This window comes from Muscardinus avellanarius (genome assembly GCF_963383645.1).
Source record: "Muscardinus avellanarius genome assembly, chromosome: 9".
Taxonomy (NCBI): Eukaryota; Metazoa; Chordata; class Mammalia; order Rodentia; family Gliridae; genus Muscardinus; species Muscardinus avellanarius.
Window position 1 is genome coordinate 66,486,047 of NC_137795.1, and position 18,777 is coordinate 66,504,823.

The 18,777-nt window shown below is 43.8% G+C and overlaps 1 protein-coding gene across 1 annotated transcript in view; it reads right to left on the reverse strand.

Annotated features, from left to right (window-relative positions):
• Positions 1 to 18,777, reverse strand: part of PON2 (paraoxonase 2) — a gene marked incomplete at both ends in the record, with an annotated part of 46,128 nt that overhangs the window by 20,843 nt on the left and 6,508 nt on the right. Inside the window, one exon of the mRNA XM_080701713.1 lies at positions 10,450 to 10,520. Coding sequence (XP_080557839.1) covers positions 10,450 to 10,520 — 71 coding nt within the window. The remainder of the gene's footprint in view (positions 1 to 10,449; positions 10,521 to 18,777) is intronic.

Genomic DNA, 18,777 nt, shown 5'->3' on the forward strand with positions numbered 1-18,777 from the left:
TTTTTGAGTTTACATCCTCTTGCTCAGTGTTTGGGCAACTGAAAGAAATAGGAGAAGCCTCCAGAGAGTTAGCCAGTCTAAATGCAGGGAGATAGGACTAGGCAACAACAAAAATAGCAAAGAAAAAAAATAAGGAGACAGAATATTGGCAAGAGATGTGTAAAGAATGAGAGCTCACCAACAGAGACAGGTAAAGAAACTTTGAGGCAGAAAGGCTGCACAAACAGAGATGGTTTGTTTTGCTAAAAAAGCACTGTAAGCCCTATATGTTGTGGTTACAAATTAACATACTGCGTTCATCATTACTGTTGCCAACTCCAGTGCAGTGTAGCCATGACTGTCAAAATCCTAAAACACAAGCTGGATATGGTGACTTATGGCTGTAATCCCAGAATTTGGGAGACGGAGACAGGAAGATCTCAGGCTCAAGGCCAGCCTCAGCAATGTAATGAGATTCTCTGCAACCTAGCAAGACCCTGTTTCAAAACAAAAACAAAAAGGGCTGAAATTGTAGCTCAGAGGTAGTATGCCCCTGGGTTCAGTCCCCAATACCACAAATACAAAACCCTTAAACAAATTAGTATCCTTGATAACAATAATCTCACTGCTCAGGATTCGTTCACAGACAGAAATGTGTGAACAAAGATGGTCAGTGATTTGTTTTTGATTGCAAAAAAATCTGACAGTGATATTATATGAAGTGAAAAGGTCTCTGTAGAACTAAGGAACCAATCAACAGAGTTAAGACACAACCTGCAGAACAGCAGAAAGTATCTGCAAACTATTCACTGACAAGGATTAATATCTAGAACATATAAGGAACTTAAACAATTTAAGAGTAAAACAGCCCCCAAAACCTAAATAATCCAATTTAAAAATGGCCAAATGATCAGAATAGACATTTATCAAAAGACGATATAAAACTAACCAACATAAGTATGTAAAAAAATACTCAAATCACTAATCATCAGGAAATACAAATCAAAACTACAGTGAGACATCATTTAACCTCCATTGAAGTGGCTATGATAAAAAAAATAAAAGTTCTGGTGAGAATATGGAGAAAGGGTGACTCTTACATGCCTTTGGTGGAAATGTAAACTAGTATAGCCTTAAGGAAGACCAATATGGAGGCACCTTGAAAAACTAAAAATAAACTATAAAAATAACACTAGCAATATTCAAAGGAAATGAAATTACTACCTCAAAGAGATGTTTGCATGACCATATTTATTATAATACTATTCACAACAACAAAGCTATAAAATCAATCAAGATGTCCAGCAACAGGTGAATAGAAAAAAAATTGGGTGTGTGTGTATATTTATATATAATAAATATATTCATAAATATACTCATATTTGTTAAAATAAATATATTTATAATTATAGAATACTCCAATATTATTATGTATATATACATACATACATACATTGGAGTATTATTCAGCCATAAAAAATCCTTTCATTTCAGTAACATGGATAGAACTGAAAGACATTATGTTAAGCGAGGTAAACCAGGTGCAAAAGACAACTAATATATGTTCTCACCCATTTGTAGAAGCTAAAAAAGTTGATCACAGAGAAGTGATCGTAAAAGGAAACTAGAGGTCTTTAGAAGGGAAGGAGAATGTGGAAAGGGTATGGAAATACAGTAGAGGGTTAAAATAGTCTTGAAGTTCGGTAGCACAACAGAGTAACTCTTATCTACAATAATTAACTAGGTATTTAAAAATAACTAAAAGGGAAAAGTTAAAGGTTCCCAATACAAAGAAATGGTAATATCTGAGGAGATGGAAATGCTAATGACCTGATCTAATTGTGCATTGCATATAAGTATCAAATTATAAAACTATACAACATAAATAAGTGCAAACATTACATGTCAATTAAAATAAAATTTTAAGAAGAAAAAAGAATCTTAAGTGTAGATGTTTGATTTACCAAATAAGCTTTTATTTAATGTTCCTTAGATACACAGACATGTCTAAAAAAAGATAAAAATATTGCTTTAAACTTTTCTTCTATTATCAGACCACATTATTTATGGTATGCTGTAAATGAATGTATTTTTTTTGTAAATTGTATAATTAGTCTGCTTTAGCACAAGCATATTGCAATGCACTTTCCTTCTGTTAAAAAACATTAATTGGTTAATGTAAAATTTTAGGAATGTCGTATAATTTTTTGATGGAGACAACTATGCAATGTCGGTGATTGATTCGGGGAGAGGGGCAGGCACTTCCCTCTAGGCAGCATTTATATACTGGTCTTACTTATACTGTAATTTATTTTGAGGGACTTTGGGCAGTCTGATAGAGGTCATAAGAAAATTAAAGCCTCCGCCCTGGTGTGTGTGGAGAGTGCCTAATTAATGTGTGACACTTCTCTATTCTGGGTACTGGGATTGGACCAAAGGCATTCTACCTCTGAGCCACAACTCCCCAGCCCTATTTTATTTGGAAAAATGTCTTAAGAGTTCTTATGTTCTTAAGAGTCTCATTAAATTGCTAAGGCTGGCCTCGAACCATAATCCTCCTGTCTTAGCCTTCCAAGTACCAAGATTACACGCGTGTGCCAACACACCAGTCCACTTCTTCATTTTTAAGATATGGGGGTCCTAAGCCAGGCGTAGTGGCGCACACTTGTAATCCCAACATTCAGGAGGCTGAAACCAGAGAATGGCGGTTAGCAGACAGCCTCAGTTACTTAGCAAGGTGCTTTGCAACTCAGTAAGACCTGTTTCAAAATTAAATCGACTTAAAAAATAGGGCTAGGGGTGTAGCTCAAAGGTACAATGCCTCTGTGTTCTGTTCCAGTACTGCAAAAATAAAATAAAATAAAATAAAATAAAATAAAATAAAATAAAATAAAATATGGGGGTCCTCAAAAATGGGGGTTGGGGATATAATTCAGGGGTAGAACGCCTGCCTAACATGTACAAGGTCCTGAGTTTGATTTTTGGCACCACATAAAATAAAGTAAAATAGCAACACATAATCATTTCTTGTTCTTTCTCTCTCCCTTAAACACACACACACACACACACACACACACACACACACACACACACACACACATACACACACACACACACACACAAAGATGGCCTGGGATGGTCTGTGAAACTCCTCTGCCAATTCAATATGACCCCAATGAGATTCCGCCTGGAAATTCTCTGTAATCCAGCAATCCAAAGGCTCATTGATGGATGAGTGGGTAAAGAAAATGTGGCATATGCACACAACAGCCTTAAAAAAGAACTGAATTAAGCCGGGCGCGGTGGCACACGCTTGTAATCCCCGCGCTTGGGAGGCGGAGACAGGAGGATCGTGCAGGTTCAAAGCCAGCCGTGCTGGCTTAGGACCCTGTTTCCAAATAAAAATATAAAATAGGTCTGGGAGTGTAGCCCAGAGGTAAAAGGGTTTCCAGGAACCCCAGTACCACAAAAAACAAAAAAAAAGGAACTGAATTCTGACACTTAGTACAGATAAACCTTGAGGACATTATACAATGTGAATAAGGAGTCACAAAAAGACAAATACTGGCGGTATCTAGAGGAGTCCAATTTATAGGAACACAGAGTAGGATGAGGTTGCCAGAAGCAGAGGAGAGGAGACTGGGATTTAGTTTTTAATGGGTATGAAGTGCCAGTTTTGCAAGTCGGAAACGTTCTGGAGATGGAGAACAGTAATGGTTGCACAATAATGTAAAAATACACTTGACATAACTGAACTGTACACTTTATAGTCGTCAAAATGCTAAAGCTTATATTATATGTATTTTACCACAAATAAAAAAATTAAAAAAAAACACAGAAAAGCCAGCAACAAGTCAAATGTGCATGAAGATGGATTGGCTAAATATTAAGCATTAAATATGAAAATATTAAGAAGAATGAGGTCTATCTACATATGTTGGTGTGGAAAGCTGCTCACACTGTTAGGAATGAAGCAGGCTGTGCACTATTTATACCAAGATGCCATTTGTGAAAAAACCAGACACATTTATATGCTTATATTTGTTTGCATGCATACTGAAAATATCAGGGAGAACACAAAAGAATCTTTATATCTGCGATTTCTTCTGTAGGGGAATGGAGAGTTTGCTGAGAGACTTTTCTGTTCCATTTGAAATCTTTCTGCACTGTCTGAACACATAATGTGTATATAAACTTTGCACAGAAAATGCTGTGTAGCTGTATACAAAAAAAAAAAAAGATAATGGTGCTGACATGTTTCTAAAACATAGTATCAAGTATAAAACACTGGTTGAAAAATGGTATGCATAACTTGACCCTTTTTGTTTTTTTTGTTTTTTTTTTAATTAATTTATTTTTTAAATTGGTGCATTGTAGTCATATATCAATCACATTGGAGTACAAGACTTGAGAGGATATACAAGCACACATCATCCAATTAGCCCTCCCGTAGCCCCCGTCCCATTCCCTCCCCCTCCCTCCATCCCACACTTCTTTGGTGATTTACTTTGATACATTTGTTTATGTACCTCCTGCATTTTAAAGAGGCTCCGTCCTCCAGTATTACATACCCTCTGATTGGTCACATTAGTTGCTTCACTATAGGGCCCTTTCTATAGCTCAACCTCTTCCTGTTGCCCGTTTCCTCCTAGTTATTGCTGATTAAGGGAAGCGTCTGATTTATATTTTCTGCGATATTTCTCTGTGCATGCTGCGTTGCAAGTACCAATCCCACTCTTGATGGTCCCAGTAGTGCCCTGGCTACTCAGTGGACTGATCCAGACCTCGCTGGCTCACGCAGCGGCCTTGCCTCATGGGAGGACCCAGTTCCGGTCTCGCTGGCCCCTGAACCGGTCAAACCCCTAAGCTGGCTTTTGTCCCGACCTTGGAGGCCGCAGGAGTGAACTTGCCTCACGCCAGGCTCCGATGCTGGCCATTGGCCCCTGCACCAGTCTAACCCCTTGGCAGGATTCCAGTCCCAGCCTCGGAAGCCCCAACACTGGTAATGCCTCACGGCAGGCTCCGATGCCGGCCTCACTGGCCCCAGCACCGGCCTAACCCCTCGGCAGGCTCTTATCCTGGCCTCGAGGCCCCAGTACTGGCCTTGCCTCAAGGCAGGCTCCGATGCCGGCCTCGCTGGCCCCAGCACCAGCCTAACCCCTCAGCAGGCTCTTATCCTGGCCTCGGAGGCCCCAGTACCGGCCTTGCCTCACGGCAGGCTCCGATGCCGGCCTCACTGGCCCCAGCAGCGGCCTAACCCCTCGGCAGGCTCCGATCCCGGCCTCAGAGGCCCCAGTACCGGCCTTGCCTCAAGGCAGGCTCCGATGCCGGCCTCGCTGGCCCCAGCAGCGGCCTAACCCCTCGGCAGGCTCCAATCCCGGCCTCAGAGGCCCCAGCACTGGTCATGCCTCAAGGCAGGCTCCGATGCCGGCCTCGCTGGCCCCAGCACCGGCCTAACCCCTCGGCAGGCTCTTGTCCTGGCCTCGGAGGCCCCAGTACCGGCCTTGCCTCACGGAAGGCTCCGATGCCGGCCTCGCTGGCCCCAGCACCGGCCTAACCCCTCGGCAGGCTCCGATCCCGGCCTCAGTGGCCCCAGTACCGGCCTTGCCTCAAGGCAGGCTCCGATGCCGGCCTCGCTGGCCCCAGCAGCGGCCTAACCCCTCGGCAGGCTCCAATCCCGGCTTCAGAGGCCCCAGCACTGGTCATGCCTCAAGGCAGGCTCCGATGCCGGCCTCGCTGGCCCCAGCACCGGCCTAACCCCTCGGCAGGCTCTTGTCCTGGCCTCGGAGGCCCCAGTACCGGCCTTGCCTCACGGCAGGCTCCGATGCCGGCCTCGCTGGCCCCAGCAGCGGCCTAACCCCTCGGCAGGCTCCGATCCCGGCCTCGGAGGCCCCAGCACTGGTCATGCCTCAAGGCAGGCTCCAATGCCGGCCTCGCTGGCCCCAGCACCGGCCTAATCCCTCAGCAGGCTCTTATCCTGGCCTCGGAGGCCCCAGCACCGGCCTAACCCCTCGGCAGGCTCTTATCCTGGCCTCGGAGGCCCAAGTACCGGCCTTGTCTCATGGCAGGCTCTGATGCCAGCCTCGCTGGCCCCAGCACCGGCCTAACCCCTCAGCAGGCTCCGGTCCCGTCCTCGGGGGCCCCAACACTGGCCTTGCCTCACGGCAGGCTCCGATGCCGGCCTCGCTGACCCCAGCACCGGCCTAACCCCTCAGCAAGTTCCGGACCCGACCTCGGAGGCCCTAGCACAAGCCTTGCATCATGGCAGGCTCCAATGCCGGCCTCGCTGGCCCCAGCATCGGTCTAACCCCTCTGCAGGTTCCAATCCCGGCCACGGAGGCCTCAGTAGTGGCCTTGCCTCACAGCAAGCTCAGATGTCGGCCACTGGCCCCAGCGCCCGCCTAACCCCTCAGCAGGTTCCGATCACTGTCTCTGTGGTTATTATTTCAAAGGTTCCAGTTGTAATGTATCAGATCTCTGCCTCCCCCGAATATTGGCCACTGGCATTGTCACTGCCTCCACCGTTTCAAATCCTTCCCAGGCTCTTTTTCCACTCTGAAAGTTGTCCAGTGTTCCTAAGCATGCGTGATGGTAGCATTCGACATTTAGTGTAATTTCTCCAAAAAAATAAAGTTGGTAAGATCCGGTTTCTGCTTCTCCTGAATACAAGTCTCCACCACCATCGCGAAGAACTCTTTCAACACCGCATTTCTCCTTGGTCTCCGCTAAACTCTCTCCTTATATGTGATGTCTGAGATTCTTAACAATATAGAGAAATAGCAGTCCTCTTTCACGGCGAATTTTTCCATAAGTTCCAGTGCATTTAGATAAGTTTTGTCTGCATCTCCAGTGTCCTGGCATCCATAACGGCTTTCTTACCACCTCTCCGATATTTTTCTTTATCTTTTTCTGTTCTGGGCCCGGTTTCTCCAGGAGTCTGGCGTGCTACTCGCAGTTCGGCCGGGAGTCCCGCGACCCGGGCCCCATCTGGCGTGCCCAGCCCATGACCCCCGCCCAGAACCCAGCGTCTTACTGGGTCCGGTTTCTCCAGGGGTCTGGCGTGCTACGCGCAGTTCGGCAGGGGCCCAGAGTCCCGCGACCCGGGCCCCATCTGGCGTGCCCAGCCCGCGACCCCCGCGCAGAACCCAGCGTCTTACTGGGTCCGGTTTCTCCAGGGGTCTGGCGTGCTACGCGCAGTTCGGCAGGGGCCCAGAGTCCCGCGACCCGGGCCCCATTAGGCGTGCCCCGCCCGCGACCCCCACCCAGAACCCAGCGTCTTACTGGGCCTGGTTTCTCCAGGGGTCTGGCGTGCTACGCGCAGTTCGGCCCGGGGCCCAGGGTCCCGCGACCCAGGCCCCGGCTTTTGTGCGCCGCGCGCAACCCCTGCCCAGAACCCAGCGTCTTACTGGGCCTGGTTTCTCCAGGGGTCTGGCGTGCTACGCGCAGTTCTGCCTGGGGCCCAGAGTCCCGCGACCCGGGCCCCATCTGGCGTGCCCAGCCCGCGACCCCTGCCCAGAACCCAGCGTCTTACTGGGTCTGGTTTCTCCAGGGGTCTGGCGTGCTACGCGCAGTTCGGCAGGGGCCCAGAGTCCCGCGACCCGGGCCCCATCTAGCGTGCCCAGCCTGCGACCCCCGCCCAGAACCCAGCGTCTTACTGGGTCCGGTTTCTCCAGGGGTCTGGCGTGCTACGCGCAGTTCGGCAGGGGCCCAGAGTCCCGCGACCCGGGCCCCATTAGGCGTGCCCCGCCCGCGACCCCCACCCAGAACCCAGCGTCTTACTGGGCCTGGTTTCTCCAGGGGTCTGGCGTGCTACGCGCAGTTCGGCCCGGGGCCCAGGGTCCCGCGACCCAGGCCCCGGCTTTTGTGCGCCGCGCGCAACCCCTGCCCCGACCCTTTTTGTTTTTAAAGATTGTGTGTGTGTTAGGCTATTTCTAAACAGAAAGAAAAAATATGGTGAGCCCCTCAATACTTGTTTAGCAATGTTACCTATTTAAAGAGTAGGATGCTTCCATGTAACCTGGATTTTAATTTCTTAAAAACAAAACAAAAAACAAAACAGTCTCTCCCACCTCCAGATGTTGTTTTATTAGAAGGGGCACAATGTTTATCCAGATATGTTCACAGTGTGGCTTTCAGAGTAAGGTTATAAATTAATAGCCCAAGATTTTTTACAGTCTAAAACCTTCCAGCCTGATCACAAAACCATCAATAAGGTGAAAAATTCAAAGGCAAATGCTGGGTGTGGTGGTGCACGCTTGTAATCCCAGTACTTGGGAAGCTGAGACAGGAGGATTGCAGGCTTGTGGCCAGCCTCTGCATTTTAGCGATGCTCTCCACAACTTAGTGAGACCCTGTTTCTAAATAAATACACCTGGGGGTGTAGCCCAGAGGTAGAAGGCCCCTGGGATCCATCCCCAGCGCCACAAAGAAAAAAAAAATTCAAACACCAAACTTTGCCCAAGTTTAACTCAAATGAGTAGCAGAACTGGAACCAGAACATAGGTGCTTTGATGTCTAACTCTTCTTTTTTCTAATCAGACTGTAAACTCTATAAGAAAAGCTAACATTTTATGGTCCACTGATAATGCAATAATAGTGAGTATCTATTATAGCCTAGGAACTTTGGTAAATGGCAGAAAGTGAAAGCCAGGGCTGGGCGTGGTGGCGCACGCTTGTAATCCCAGCATTCAGGAGGTGGAGACCTGAGGAATGGAGGTTTGCAGACAGCCTCAGCTACTTAGTGAGGCCCTTTGCAACTCAGTGAGACCCTGTTTCAAAAAATATATAAAGACTCCTTCCTCTCTTAATTTTCCATTCAAACTTTGCTGAGATTTCCCTTCCATTATCTGGGGTCCCTCTGGTATCCCCAATGCTCACTCGTTTGGGCATATTAGAGGAAAGATATGTCCCTTCTCTTTCGGTGTTTGGCTGATCTCACTTAACATAATGCTTTCCAGCCCTTTCCATGTTACGAATGACGTGATTGACCAGGGGTGTAGCTTGGAGGCAGAATGCCCCTGGGTTCCATTCCCAGTACTTAAAAAAAGAAGAAGAAGAAGAAGAAAAGAAAAGAAAAGAGAAAGAGAAAAGAAAAAAGAAAAAAAAGTAAAAGACAGCAAGACCAAGACTCTGCCCTAGAAGAACCTGCAGAGAAGCTGGGGATGCCCCTCTGGGTGAGGGGAGAGCCACACAGATCCCTCACTCTGCAGCAGAGCTGGGCTTGTTCTTAGGAGCCCCTCTAGTTCAGATACACAGTGCTCTTTGCAGGGAGTCCAGGGCAAAGGGACACCCCAAAATTGTTCTCCCACAGTTGCAGCTGATAAATTAAGATAAAATAAGAACCAATTTTTTTCAATACATATTGTGAAGCATCCATTATACATTACCTATAAGACCAGATGCTGAGTACAGCGTAATGAGCAAGTGGGCTAGATAAATACTGTTCCTGCCTACACAGAACAGTATTACCCTCCTCTGACTTCTTGTGGGTAGGGGACCACCAGGCTTATGGAAGAAAGACTTCAGTGGTCATAAACACAAAGAATATAATGCAAGCATGGTGGCGTACACCTGTAATCCCAGTCCTTGGGAGGCTGAGACAGGAGAGACACAAGTTCGAAGCCAGCCTCAGCAACTTAGTGAGACCCTCAGCAACTTAGTGCTACCCAGTTTCAAAATAAAAAAAGGGCTGCTGGGTATAGCTCAGAGGAAGATGCCTCTGGGTTGAATTCCTAGTACCAAAAAAAAAAAAAATACAGTTTACAAATGTTACAATTATAATTACAAATGTAACTTGGAGGTCACTAAAAAAAAACAATAAACAGAGGACTACACAATTAAAAAATGACAAGGAGCATAAGAAAGAATACAGGATGCCTAAGAGCAAAAGTGATGGACCAAAGTGATTTGTTGATCATGTGATTTAATTGCCAGAAAACATGGTAATTACATGCCGAAATACTGTAAATGCATGTTGGGTTTTAAAAAAAAAATTTTTTTTTTCTATATCTCAACCTCTTCCTGTTGCCCCTTTCCAAACAAGCATGGGATCGAGGGAGGGGGAGGGAATGGGATGGGGGCTGGATGAGGGCTAACTGGATGATGTGTGCTTGTATATCCTCTCAAGTCTTGTACTCCAATGTGATTGATATATGACTACAATGCACCAATTTAAAAAATAAATAAATTAATTTTTTTTTTTTTTGGTGGTACTGGGAGTGGAACCCAGGGGCTTTCTACCTCCAGCCTACACTCCCAGACCTATTTTATATTTTATTTGGAAACAGGGTCTCACTAAGTTGCTGAGAGCCTCACTAAGTAGCTGAGGCTGGCTTCAAACCTGCGCAATCCTCTTACCTCAGCCTCCCAAGCACGGGGATTATAAACGTACGCCACCGTTCCTGGCTAAATGAGTGTTTTAATGTCAGTAGCTAAACAGTGTAATGTACGCAAGCATTTTCTCATACGAACCGATGCCCTTGATCAGGCGGCAGTTTGGAAGGTCTACAGGTTCCACTTCTCTGGAGGCGTTCAGTCGGTTTCTGTTTAGAAAACACAAGCAAACAAATAATTTATGTATTTCCTGCTTTGTTTCAGAAAGAGTCTAAAAATGTTTGCACTCAATATATAAAGCACCATAAATCTAAAGCAGATGAAAGAAAAACTAGTGCAGGAGCGCACGCCTGTAATCCCCGCGGTTGGGAGGTGGAGACAGGCGGATCACGCAGGTTCAAAGCCAGCTGTGCTGGCTTAAGAGACTCTTTTTCCAAATTTTTAAAAAGTGTAAAAATAGGTCTGGAAGTGTAACTCGGAGGTAGATGGGTTTCCAGGAACCCCAGTACCACCACCAAAAAAAAAAAAAAAAAAAAAAAAAAATATATATATATATATATATATATATATATATATATCCCAGAGGTAGAAGGGTTTCTAGGAACCCCAGTACCACCAAAATTAATTAATTAATTAATTAAATAACAGCAAAAGAAAGGAAGTTTGTAAAACAAGTGCATGGCGCTAAGTCCTTCAGATGGGCATGGGCAGTCAAAGCCAGCCAAGCACCAACATGTGAGACTTGTAGTGAGCGCCCATGCTACAGAAACATAGCAGTGGCTTGCACTTCTCCCAGCCTGGCGTGGGAAGAGCATTCAGATGTGGAGCCAGAAGCCCTGTCTTACTGCAAAAGAGAAAAACCAATGAAAAATGATGGCGAGCCCCACACTGTGACTGAAAAAGGGCAAGAAGGAAGGCTTTGCTCAGAGCCTGGCACACAGAGGCACCCACGAAGTGACCTAGAAATTAGAGAAGGTCCCATCTTCATGACAATGTTTACCAGGGTCAGAAGGAAGAAACCAAGTACTTTTGCAACAATTTTAGCAAAATCACTTGCTCAGCTTGTTTTAGAGCAAGAAAAAAGGAGATGCAGGGGAGGAGGAGAAGAAGAAAAAGGAAGAGGAGAAACAGAAATAAGGAAATGTTGGATTCTTTAAAAAAAAAAAAGTGAGCCAGGCATAGTGGTGCACGCTTGTAATCCCCGCGCTTGGGAGGTGGAGACAGGAGGATGGGCAGGTTTGAAGCCAGCCTTGCTGGCTTAAGAGACTCTGTTCCAAATAAAAATATAATATATAGGTGTCGGGAGTGTAGGCCGGAGGTAGAAGGGTTTCTAGGAACCCCAGTACCACCAAAAAAAAAAAAAGTATACACAGCTGGGCGTGGTGGCGCACGCTTGTAGTCCCAACATTTGGGAGGCTGAGACAGGAGGATCACCATTCGCAACTGGCCTCAGCTACTTGGTAATAAAAGCAGCAATAATTCTCCAGTGTTCTAATTGTGCCACAGTTTTCAGTGACTTAACGAATTAACCTGTGAATTAGGTACCACCGTCCCAAGCTAGAATTCATGAAACTGATTCAGAAAGTGAGGAAGCACTGGAGGCGGCCCCTGCACTCACCCCTTGCCATCCCCAGGCGCCAGGAGATCTGGGTTCCTTCCTAGCAGTAACACTACCAGGTCCCTGGGTTTCTGGGAAGATCAGTGAATCTCTACAGCTCTTCCTCTTCCTCCTCCTCCTCCTCCTCCTCCTCCTCCTCCTCTTTTTATTTGAAGCAGGGTCTCCCTCAATTGCTGAGCCTGGCCTGGGGCCTGTAATTCCCCTGTCTCAGCCTCCCAAGTACTGGGATTACAGGCATGAACCACCATGTGGGGTGAGTGTTCCTTGTGGATACAGTAAGGATGAACCTAGAAGACCTCCAAGATTCTACTAATGTTGTGTAATCCCGGAAACAGATGTGGATACGGATCAATGGATCACATCTGTGGTTTGTACATCAAGTACCACGTGTTGGTTTGGGTGCTGGTTTTATACAATTTAGTTATTATGCCTATTTGCCTATATAAAAATAGAGATGATGATTACTGTCTACCCTTTTCAAAGATAAATGATAAGATAAAATAATTAAGTACAATCTGTTCAAAGTAGCATCTCTATGTGTGTGTGTGTGTGTGTGTGTGTGTGTGTATATGTATGTGTGTATATATATATGTATATGTATATATATACATACACACATACATATATATATTGTGTGTGTGTGTGTGTGTGTGTGTGTGTGTGTGTGTGTGGTACTGGGATTAGAACTTGGAAACCAGGGGCATTCTACCTCCAAGCTATACCACAGCCCTATTTTTTTATTCTTTATTTTGAAACAGGATCTCACTAAGTTGTGGAGTGCCTTACTAAGTAGCTGAGGCTGGCCTCGAACCTACAATCCTCTTATCTCAGCTTCCCAAGTACTGAAATTACAAGCGTGCACCATCATGCCTGGCTATCCAGATATATTTGAAGAGTATAATATAGGATATTTGTTTCAGAGTCAACTTAGGTTTGTAGAGTTGACTGATCCATGCACTTTGCTAAAAATGACAATCTTCAACTACATTTTTTACACAGTATCTTTTTTGGGGGGGGGGGATACTAGGGATTGTTCCCAAGGGCATTCTATCTTCAAACTCTCCCCTGCCCTTTTTTATTTTTAAACAGCATTTCCTGAGTTGTTAAAGCTGTCTTCAAACCTGCAATCCTCCTGTCTCAGCCTTCCAAGTCCTGGAATGACAGGCACGGGTCACCAATCCCACCTAGACTATCATCTTTATATATGCATCTTTATATATGCTACAGAAACACAGCAGCGGCTTGCACTTCTCCCAGCCTGGCGTGGGAAGAGCGCTCAGATGTGGAGCCAGAAGTCCTATCTTACTGCAAAAGAGAAAAACCAATGAAAAATGACGGCGAGCCCCACACTGTGACTGAAATATTGACTAAATTTGACTAAATGTGACTAAAATTGAAGGGTTACATAAGGGCTGTGCATGGCTTCCAGTTAATTGAATATTTCCCCCTTGCCTTTCCTGTATTATAAAAGAAAAAGGGGCCAGGAGTGGTGGTGCACACTTGTAATCTTTATGCTTGATTGGCTAAGACAAGAGGATCGCAGGTTCGAGGCCAGCCTCAGCTCCTTAGTGAGGTTCTCCACAGTTTAGTGAGACCCTGTTTCAAAATAAAGGAAAAAAAAGGACTGGAGCTGTGGCTTAAAAGTAGAATGTCCCTGAGTTCAATCCCCAGTATCATAAAAAAAAAAAAGAAAGAAAAGAGAATTTTATTTCTATCTTTTGTGGTCCATCAAGACTTCTAAATTCTTTTAGGAGAAAACTGCTTGACTTTTTCCCTGGCAGAACTATCAGTTTCTTGCTTGTTAGTGGAATTCTATATTCCAAAATAGCAAACGCTATGAGCTGACAACACTAACGCCATATTTACACACACACACACACACACACACACACACACACACACACACACACACACTCGCTTCTCTACTGCTCTTTCCATTGCAGAGGTAGGCAAGCTGGATATGTGCTTTTCCACCCTCCTTTGTACTTAGAAGCAATATAACTCAAGTTTTTGGAAAAATATTTTTGTTCCCGAAAGAAAAGACACAAGAAGACAGCTAGCTGACACCACCACACCTCCCTCTTTTATAATTCAAACACACAAAGGGATTGGGACAGCAGCAGCCATTCTGCACCCTAGATAAGGATAAGGCCATAAGCTCGATGGTGCAGGGACAAGCATAAACGAATCGAGTTCTTCAATGGGGTCACTGACTCAGAGCTGGCTATAGATTGGCCCACCTACAGACTTTCTGTCATGTGAGAAAAATCAATCCTGGTTTGTGTAAGCTACCATTAATCTGGTGCATGCTACTTGCAGCTGAAAGCATTTCTAATTGGTTCAGATTAAAGAAGTTTAAGGACTGCAGAAAAGAAAACTATGCAAGCCTTTTTGGACTAGAAGGTCAAAAAAGCCTAAAAGTATTCATAGAAAAAAAGTGTAAGATACAAACACAAATAAGTGATATAACATAAGGAAAATCTTACTTTGCTACTGCCCAATTGTTCCTTAACACTTTATGTTCACAGCATGCCTACACCCGCACTCGTCTCACAATACTGTAACTATTGCCTTGCTGCTGCTGCGCAGACATCACTAGTCCATCACAGCACTCTTTCCCTCTAACCCAGAGCCAGCTTCAGATACTTTGTTTCAACAACTATTCCAGTGTATTAGAATTGATGCTCAAAGCTCAGTGCCACTTGATGCTCAAAGCCAGGCGTGGTGGCACAAACTTGTAATCCCAGCATTTGGGAGGTGGAGACTGGAGGATCACAGTTCTGGGACAGCCTCAGCTGCTTAGCAAGGTCCTTCGCAACTCAGTGAGACCCTGTTTCAAAAAAATAAGACTAAAAAATAGGGCTGGGAGTGTAGGTCGGAGGTAGAGTGCCCCTGGGTTCCATCCCCAGAACTGAAAAAAAAAAAAAAAAGAATTGATGCTCAAGAGAAATGCTCTGCTAGATAGATTACTTTTTTCTCATCTTTTTCATTACAGTTCTTTTCCTTTGCATCACAAGCCTGCGGTAAGTATAACACAGGGAAGGATATATACACTGGCTTCCCCAACTGTGCCAGCAATCATTCTCCAGATATCCTCATTAACTTAAGTGCGGGAAAAATAAACTTTTAACTAAAATGGAACATTTATTTTAATAATAAATAATAACAACCACGATGCATATCATTAGCAATACCAAGGACTCTGTCACTAATAAACATTACAGGTATTGCTACATCACATCTCAGTTGTTGCAGATATCTTGAAATACTATTTACACTCATCATTACCTCAAAATATCTGTTAGAAGCGTATATCCAGGAGTAGTAATGCATACCTGTAATCCCAGTACTTAGGAGGCTGAGACAGGAGGATCCTAGGTTCCAGGGCAGATTCAGAAATTTAGGAGACTCTTCAAATTGCAGGCCACAGAGGAGAAATCCCAGTACTGTACTCCCTGGGACTTGACCCAGTGGGGGAGGGGCGGTGGCAGAGATATCACACCATAGGAGAACGTGCAACCTGGCACCCCCCACAGTCTAAAGCAGCCTCTATCGACTCTCTGGGTCGGACTCTGTGATACAACCCAGTAAAGGAGTAGTGGGGTCTGAGATACTACTGACTCGAGATCCAGAACACCTTAAGTGAAGTCATAGTGACCCAAGGGAAGAACCCAGAGAAGGCACAAACTTCCGAAATCATGGGAAAGAGGAATAATACTGGAGCAATGAATGCCCACAACCCCACAACATCAGAACCCAATAAAACAGAAAATCAGAGATTTCTAGAAGATCAAATCAGGAAAATAACTGTAGAAATAATAGAGGTGCTTCGAAAAGAACTCAGAGAGAGCCAAAAAGAGATAAAGGATGCAATTAATGAAGTAAAGGCCTCAATTCAAAGCACAAACAACCGATTAGACCACATGGAGAACAGAATCTCGCTCTTAGAAGATGATCATTCCAAAAATGAACGCATAGTTTCTAATCTAGGAAAAAATATCCGACAGCAGGAATCTGATATTGAAGAAATATGGGCCCAATTTAAGAGAGCTAACCTAAGAATAATTGGAATAGAGGAGGGAAAAGAAAGTGAAACCAAAGGGATCAACAATCTCTTCAAGGAAGTAATAGCAGAAAATTTTCCAAACATAGAGCAAGAGGTTGATACACAGGTCCAGGAAACTTATAGAACTCCCTTTAGACAGGATCGGAGAAGAGGATCCCCACACCACATAACTGTCAAAATGACCAATGTGGAAGCCAAGCAGAGAATCTTAAAGGCAACAAAAACAAAGGGCCAAGTGACATTCAGAGGCAAGCCAATTAGAATCACTCCAGACTTCCCAAACCAAGTCATGAGAGCCAGAAGGGCTTGGAGTAACATATTCCAAACTCTGAAAGAAAACAACTTCTAGCCAAAAATTTCCTACCCAGCAAAACTTTCTATCAAATTAGATGGAGAAATAAGAAGCTTCCATGACAAACAGAAACTAAAGGAATTTATGTCTTCAAAACCAGTACTAGAGAAAATACTCAGAGATTAACTATAAAGAAGAAATAGGTAACACACACCAGAACCAGAGAAACAAAAGTTTCCATCCAACAGTCAACTAAGATTGGTTATCTGTGGAGATTCATTACTTATGTTAGTCTTTTACCTATCTCTAAATGGTATTGTTTGCCTTTATTGTTGTTAATTTTTAGGATTTCTAGTTGGAATATTAATATACCTTCAGATATAGCATTTGGAAATATTTTATCCCATTGTATTAGTAACTGTTAACTCTGTTTACATTGTCTTTGGATATACAATTTTTTTTTATTTTTTAGGGAGTTTGTATACTCTTCTGTTGCCTGTGCCATTGAAATCATATCCAAGAAATCACTGCCAATTTCAGTGTTGTGAGGTTTTATGACCCAGATTTTCTCCTAAAAGTTTATAGTCTTAAGATTTATATTTAGGTCTTTTATCTATTTTGAGTTAATATTTGTATATGGGATTAGGTAAGGGTCCAACTTTATTCTTTTCCATGTAATTATTATGTTTCAACAATATTTAGTTAAAATATTATTATTTCTACCACCAAATGTTTGTGGAAACCTTGTCAAAAATAACTTGACAATATTGGGAAGAATTTAGCTCTAGGCTTTTATTTAACTCCCATGGTTTATATATCTGCCTTTAGAATAGTACTACACTGTTTCAATTATTGTAGCTTTATATGGTTTGAAATCAGAAAATATATATCTTCTAGCTTTGTTCTTTTTCAAGATCGTTTTGGGTATCTAGAGTCCATATTCCATATTAGGATAGAGTTTTTTTCTGAAAAATAAATATATAAATATATGATAGTTTCACCTAAAAAAATAGAAAAAAAATATTCTCTGGTAAGAAAGAAAGTAAAAAGAAATATTGAAATGTTATCTTTAAGTCATCAAAAGCTTGGTATCAGACAAATGAAACTGTTATGTGAGATTATCATTTTTAATTTTGGATAAATTGCTATAATACTAGATGTCAACCACTAAGCCAAGCATGGGAGGGAGGGATGGGGAGAGAATGGGGTGGGGATCGGGTGGGGGCTGACTGGGCGATGTGTGCATGTATGTCTACAAAAGTTTGTATCCCACTATGATGTATGAATACAGTGCACCAATAAAAAAAAAAAAGAAATTTTGGAGACTCTTAGCAATCTACTAAGATATGCTTTCAAAATTAAAAATAAAGCTGAGAGTGGTGGCGCACGCTTGTAATCCCAGCACTTGGGAGAGTGAGACAGGAGGACCGCACAGGTTCAAAGCCAGCCTCAGCTACTTAGTGAGGCTCTCAGCAACTTAGTGAGACCCTGTTTCCAAATTAAGTATAAAATACATCTGGGAGTATAGCCTGGAGGTAGAAAAGCCCCTGGGTTCCATCCCCAGTACCACCAAAGAAAATAAAAATAAAAATAAAAAGAACTGGGAGTGTAGCTGGAAGGTACAATGCCCTGAGTTCAATCTCAATTACACACTCATACACATTCTTTCTCTCTCTCACACACACACACCCCTACCTCATGCTATTATATCATAAATTGTGTTTTAAAATATTTGGTGGTAACATTTAAGTATGACTGGGGTTTTTTTAACTCTATGTATTTTATTTTATGCATTTAAAAATATCATGCCAGGGCCAGGGCTGTAGCTCAGGCTAGAGCACAATCCCCAGCACCACAAGAAAAAAATGAGGTTAAGAAGGAATTATGGCTGCTTCATCAGAATGCCAAGGGATCTCTGTCACAAAAAGTCTAAGAAACCTTGTTTGAACGTCACGGCCATCGTGGGTAGCTTTTACTGAGCCTTGTACCTGGTGTTATTCTAAGCACTTCACGTGAGTGAACCCTTTATTTTTCACACTCCCGCTATGGAGCGAAGAGTGCCCCATCCTGCAGATTAGAACACCATGGCACAGAAAAGCAAAATGACTTTTCCAGGGTGTAAGGTAAATAGGGCTATGGATAAATTTAGGCTATCTGTCCACAGAGCATGCCTTCTAAACCAAGAGTCATTAACACAAAATCAGCATTTCTTTCATTCTAGAAGCAATAGTACCCATCCAGGATGGAAGGAGACCCTGGGCTATCAATCACACCATGCCTAATGGCCGGGAGCGGTAAACGCAGACCATGCAAGGCGCCAATATGCCTTGAGCCACTGGGAACTCTACTATTATGAGCCGTTACTTGGTGCTGTATCTCACTGCCTTTGAGTTTGCAAAACATTGATGGGCTTTATCATCTATGTGCAGACATAGGCAAATATAGCTTTTATCTCCTAGATACAGACTTGTAAAGCATTTTGGAATTCAC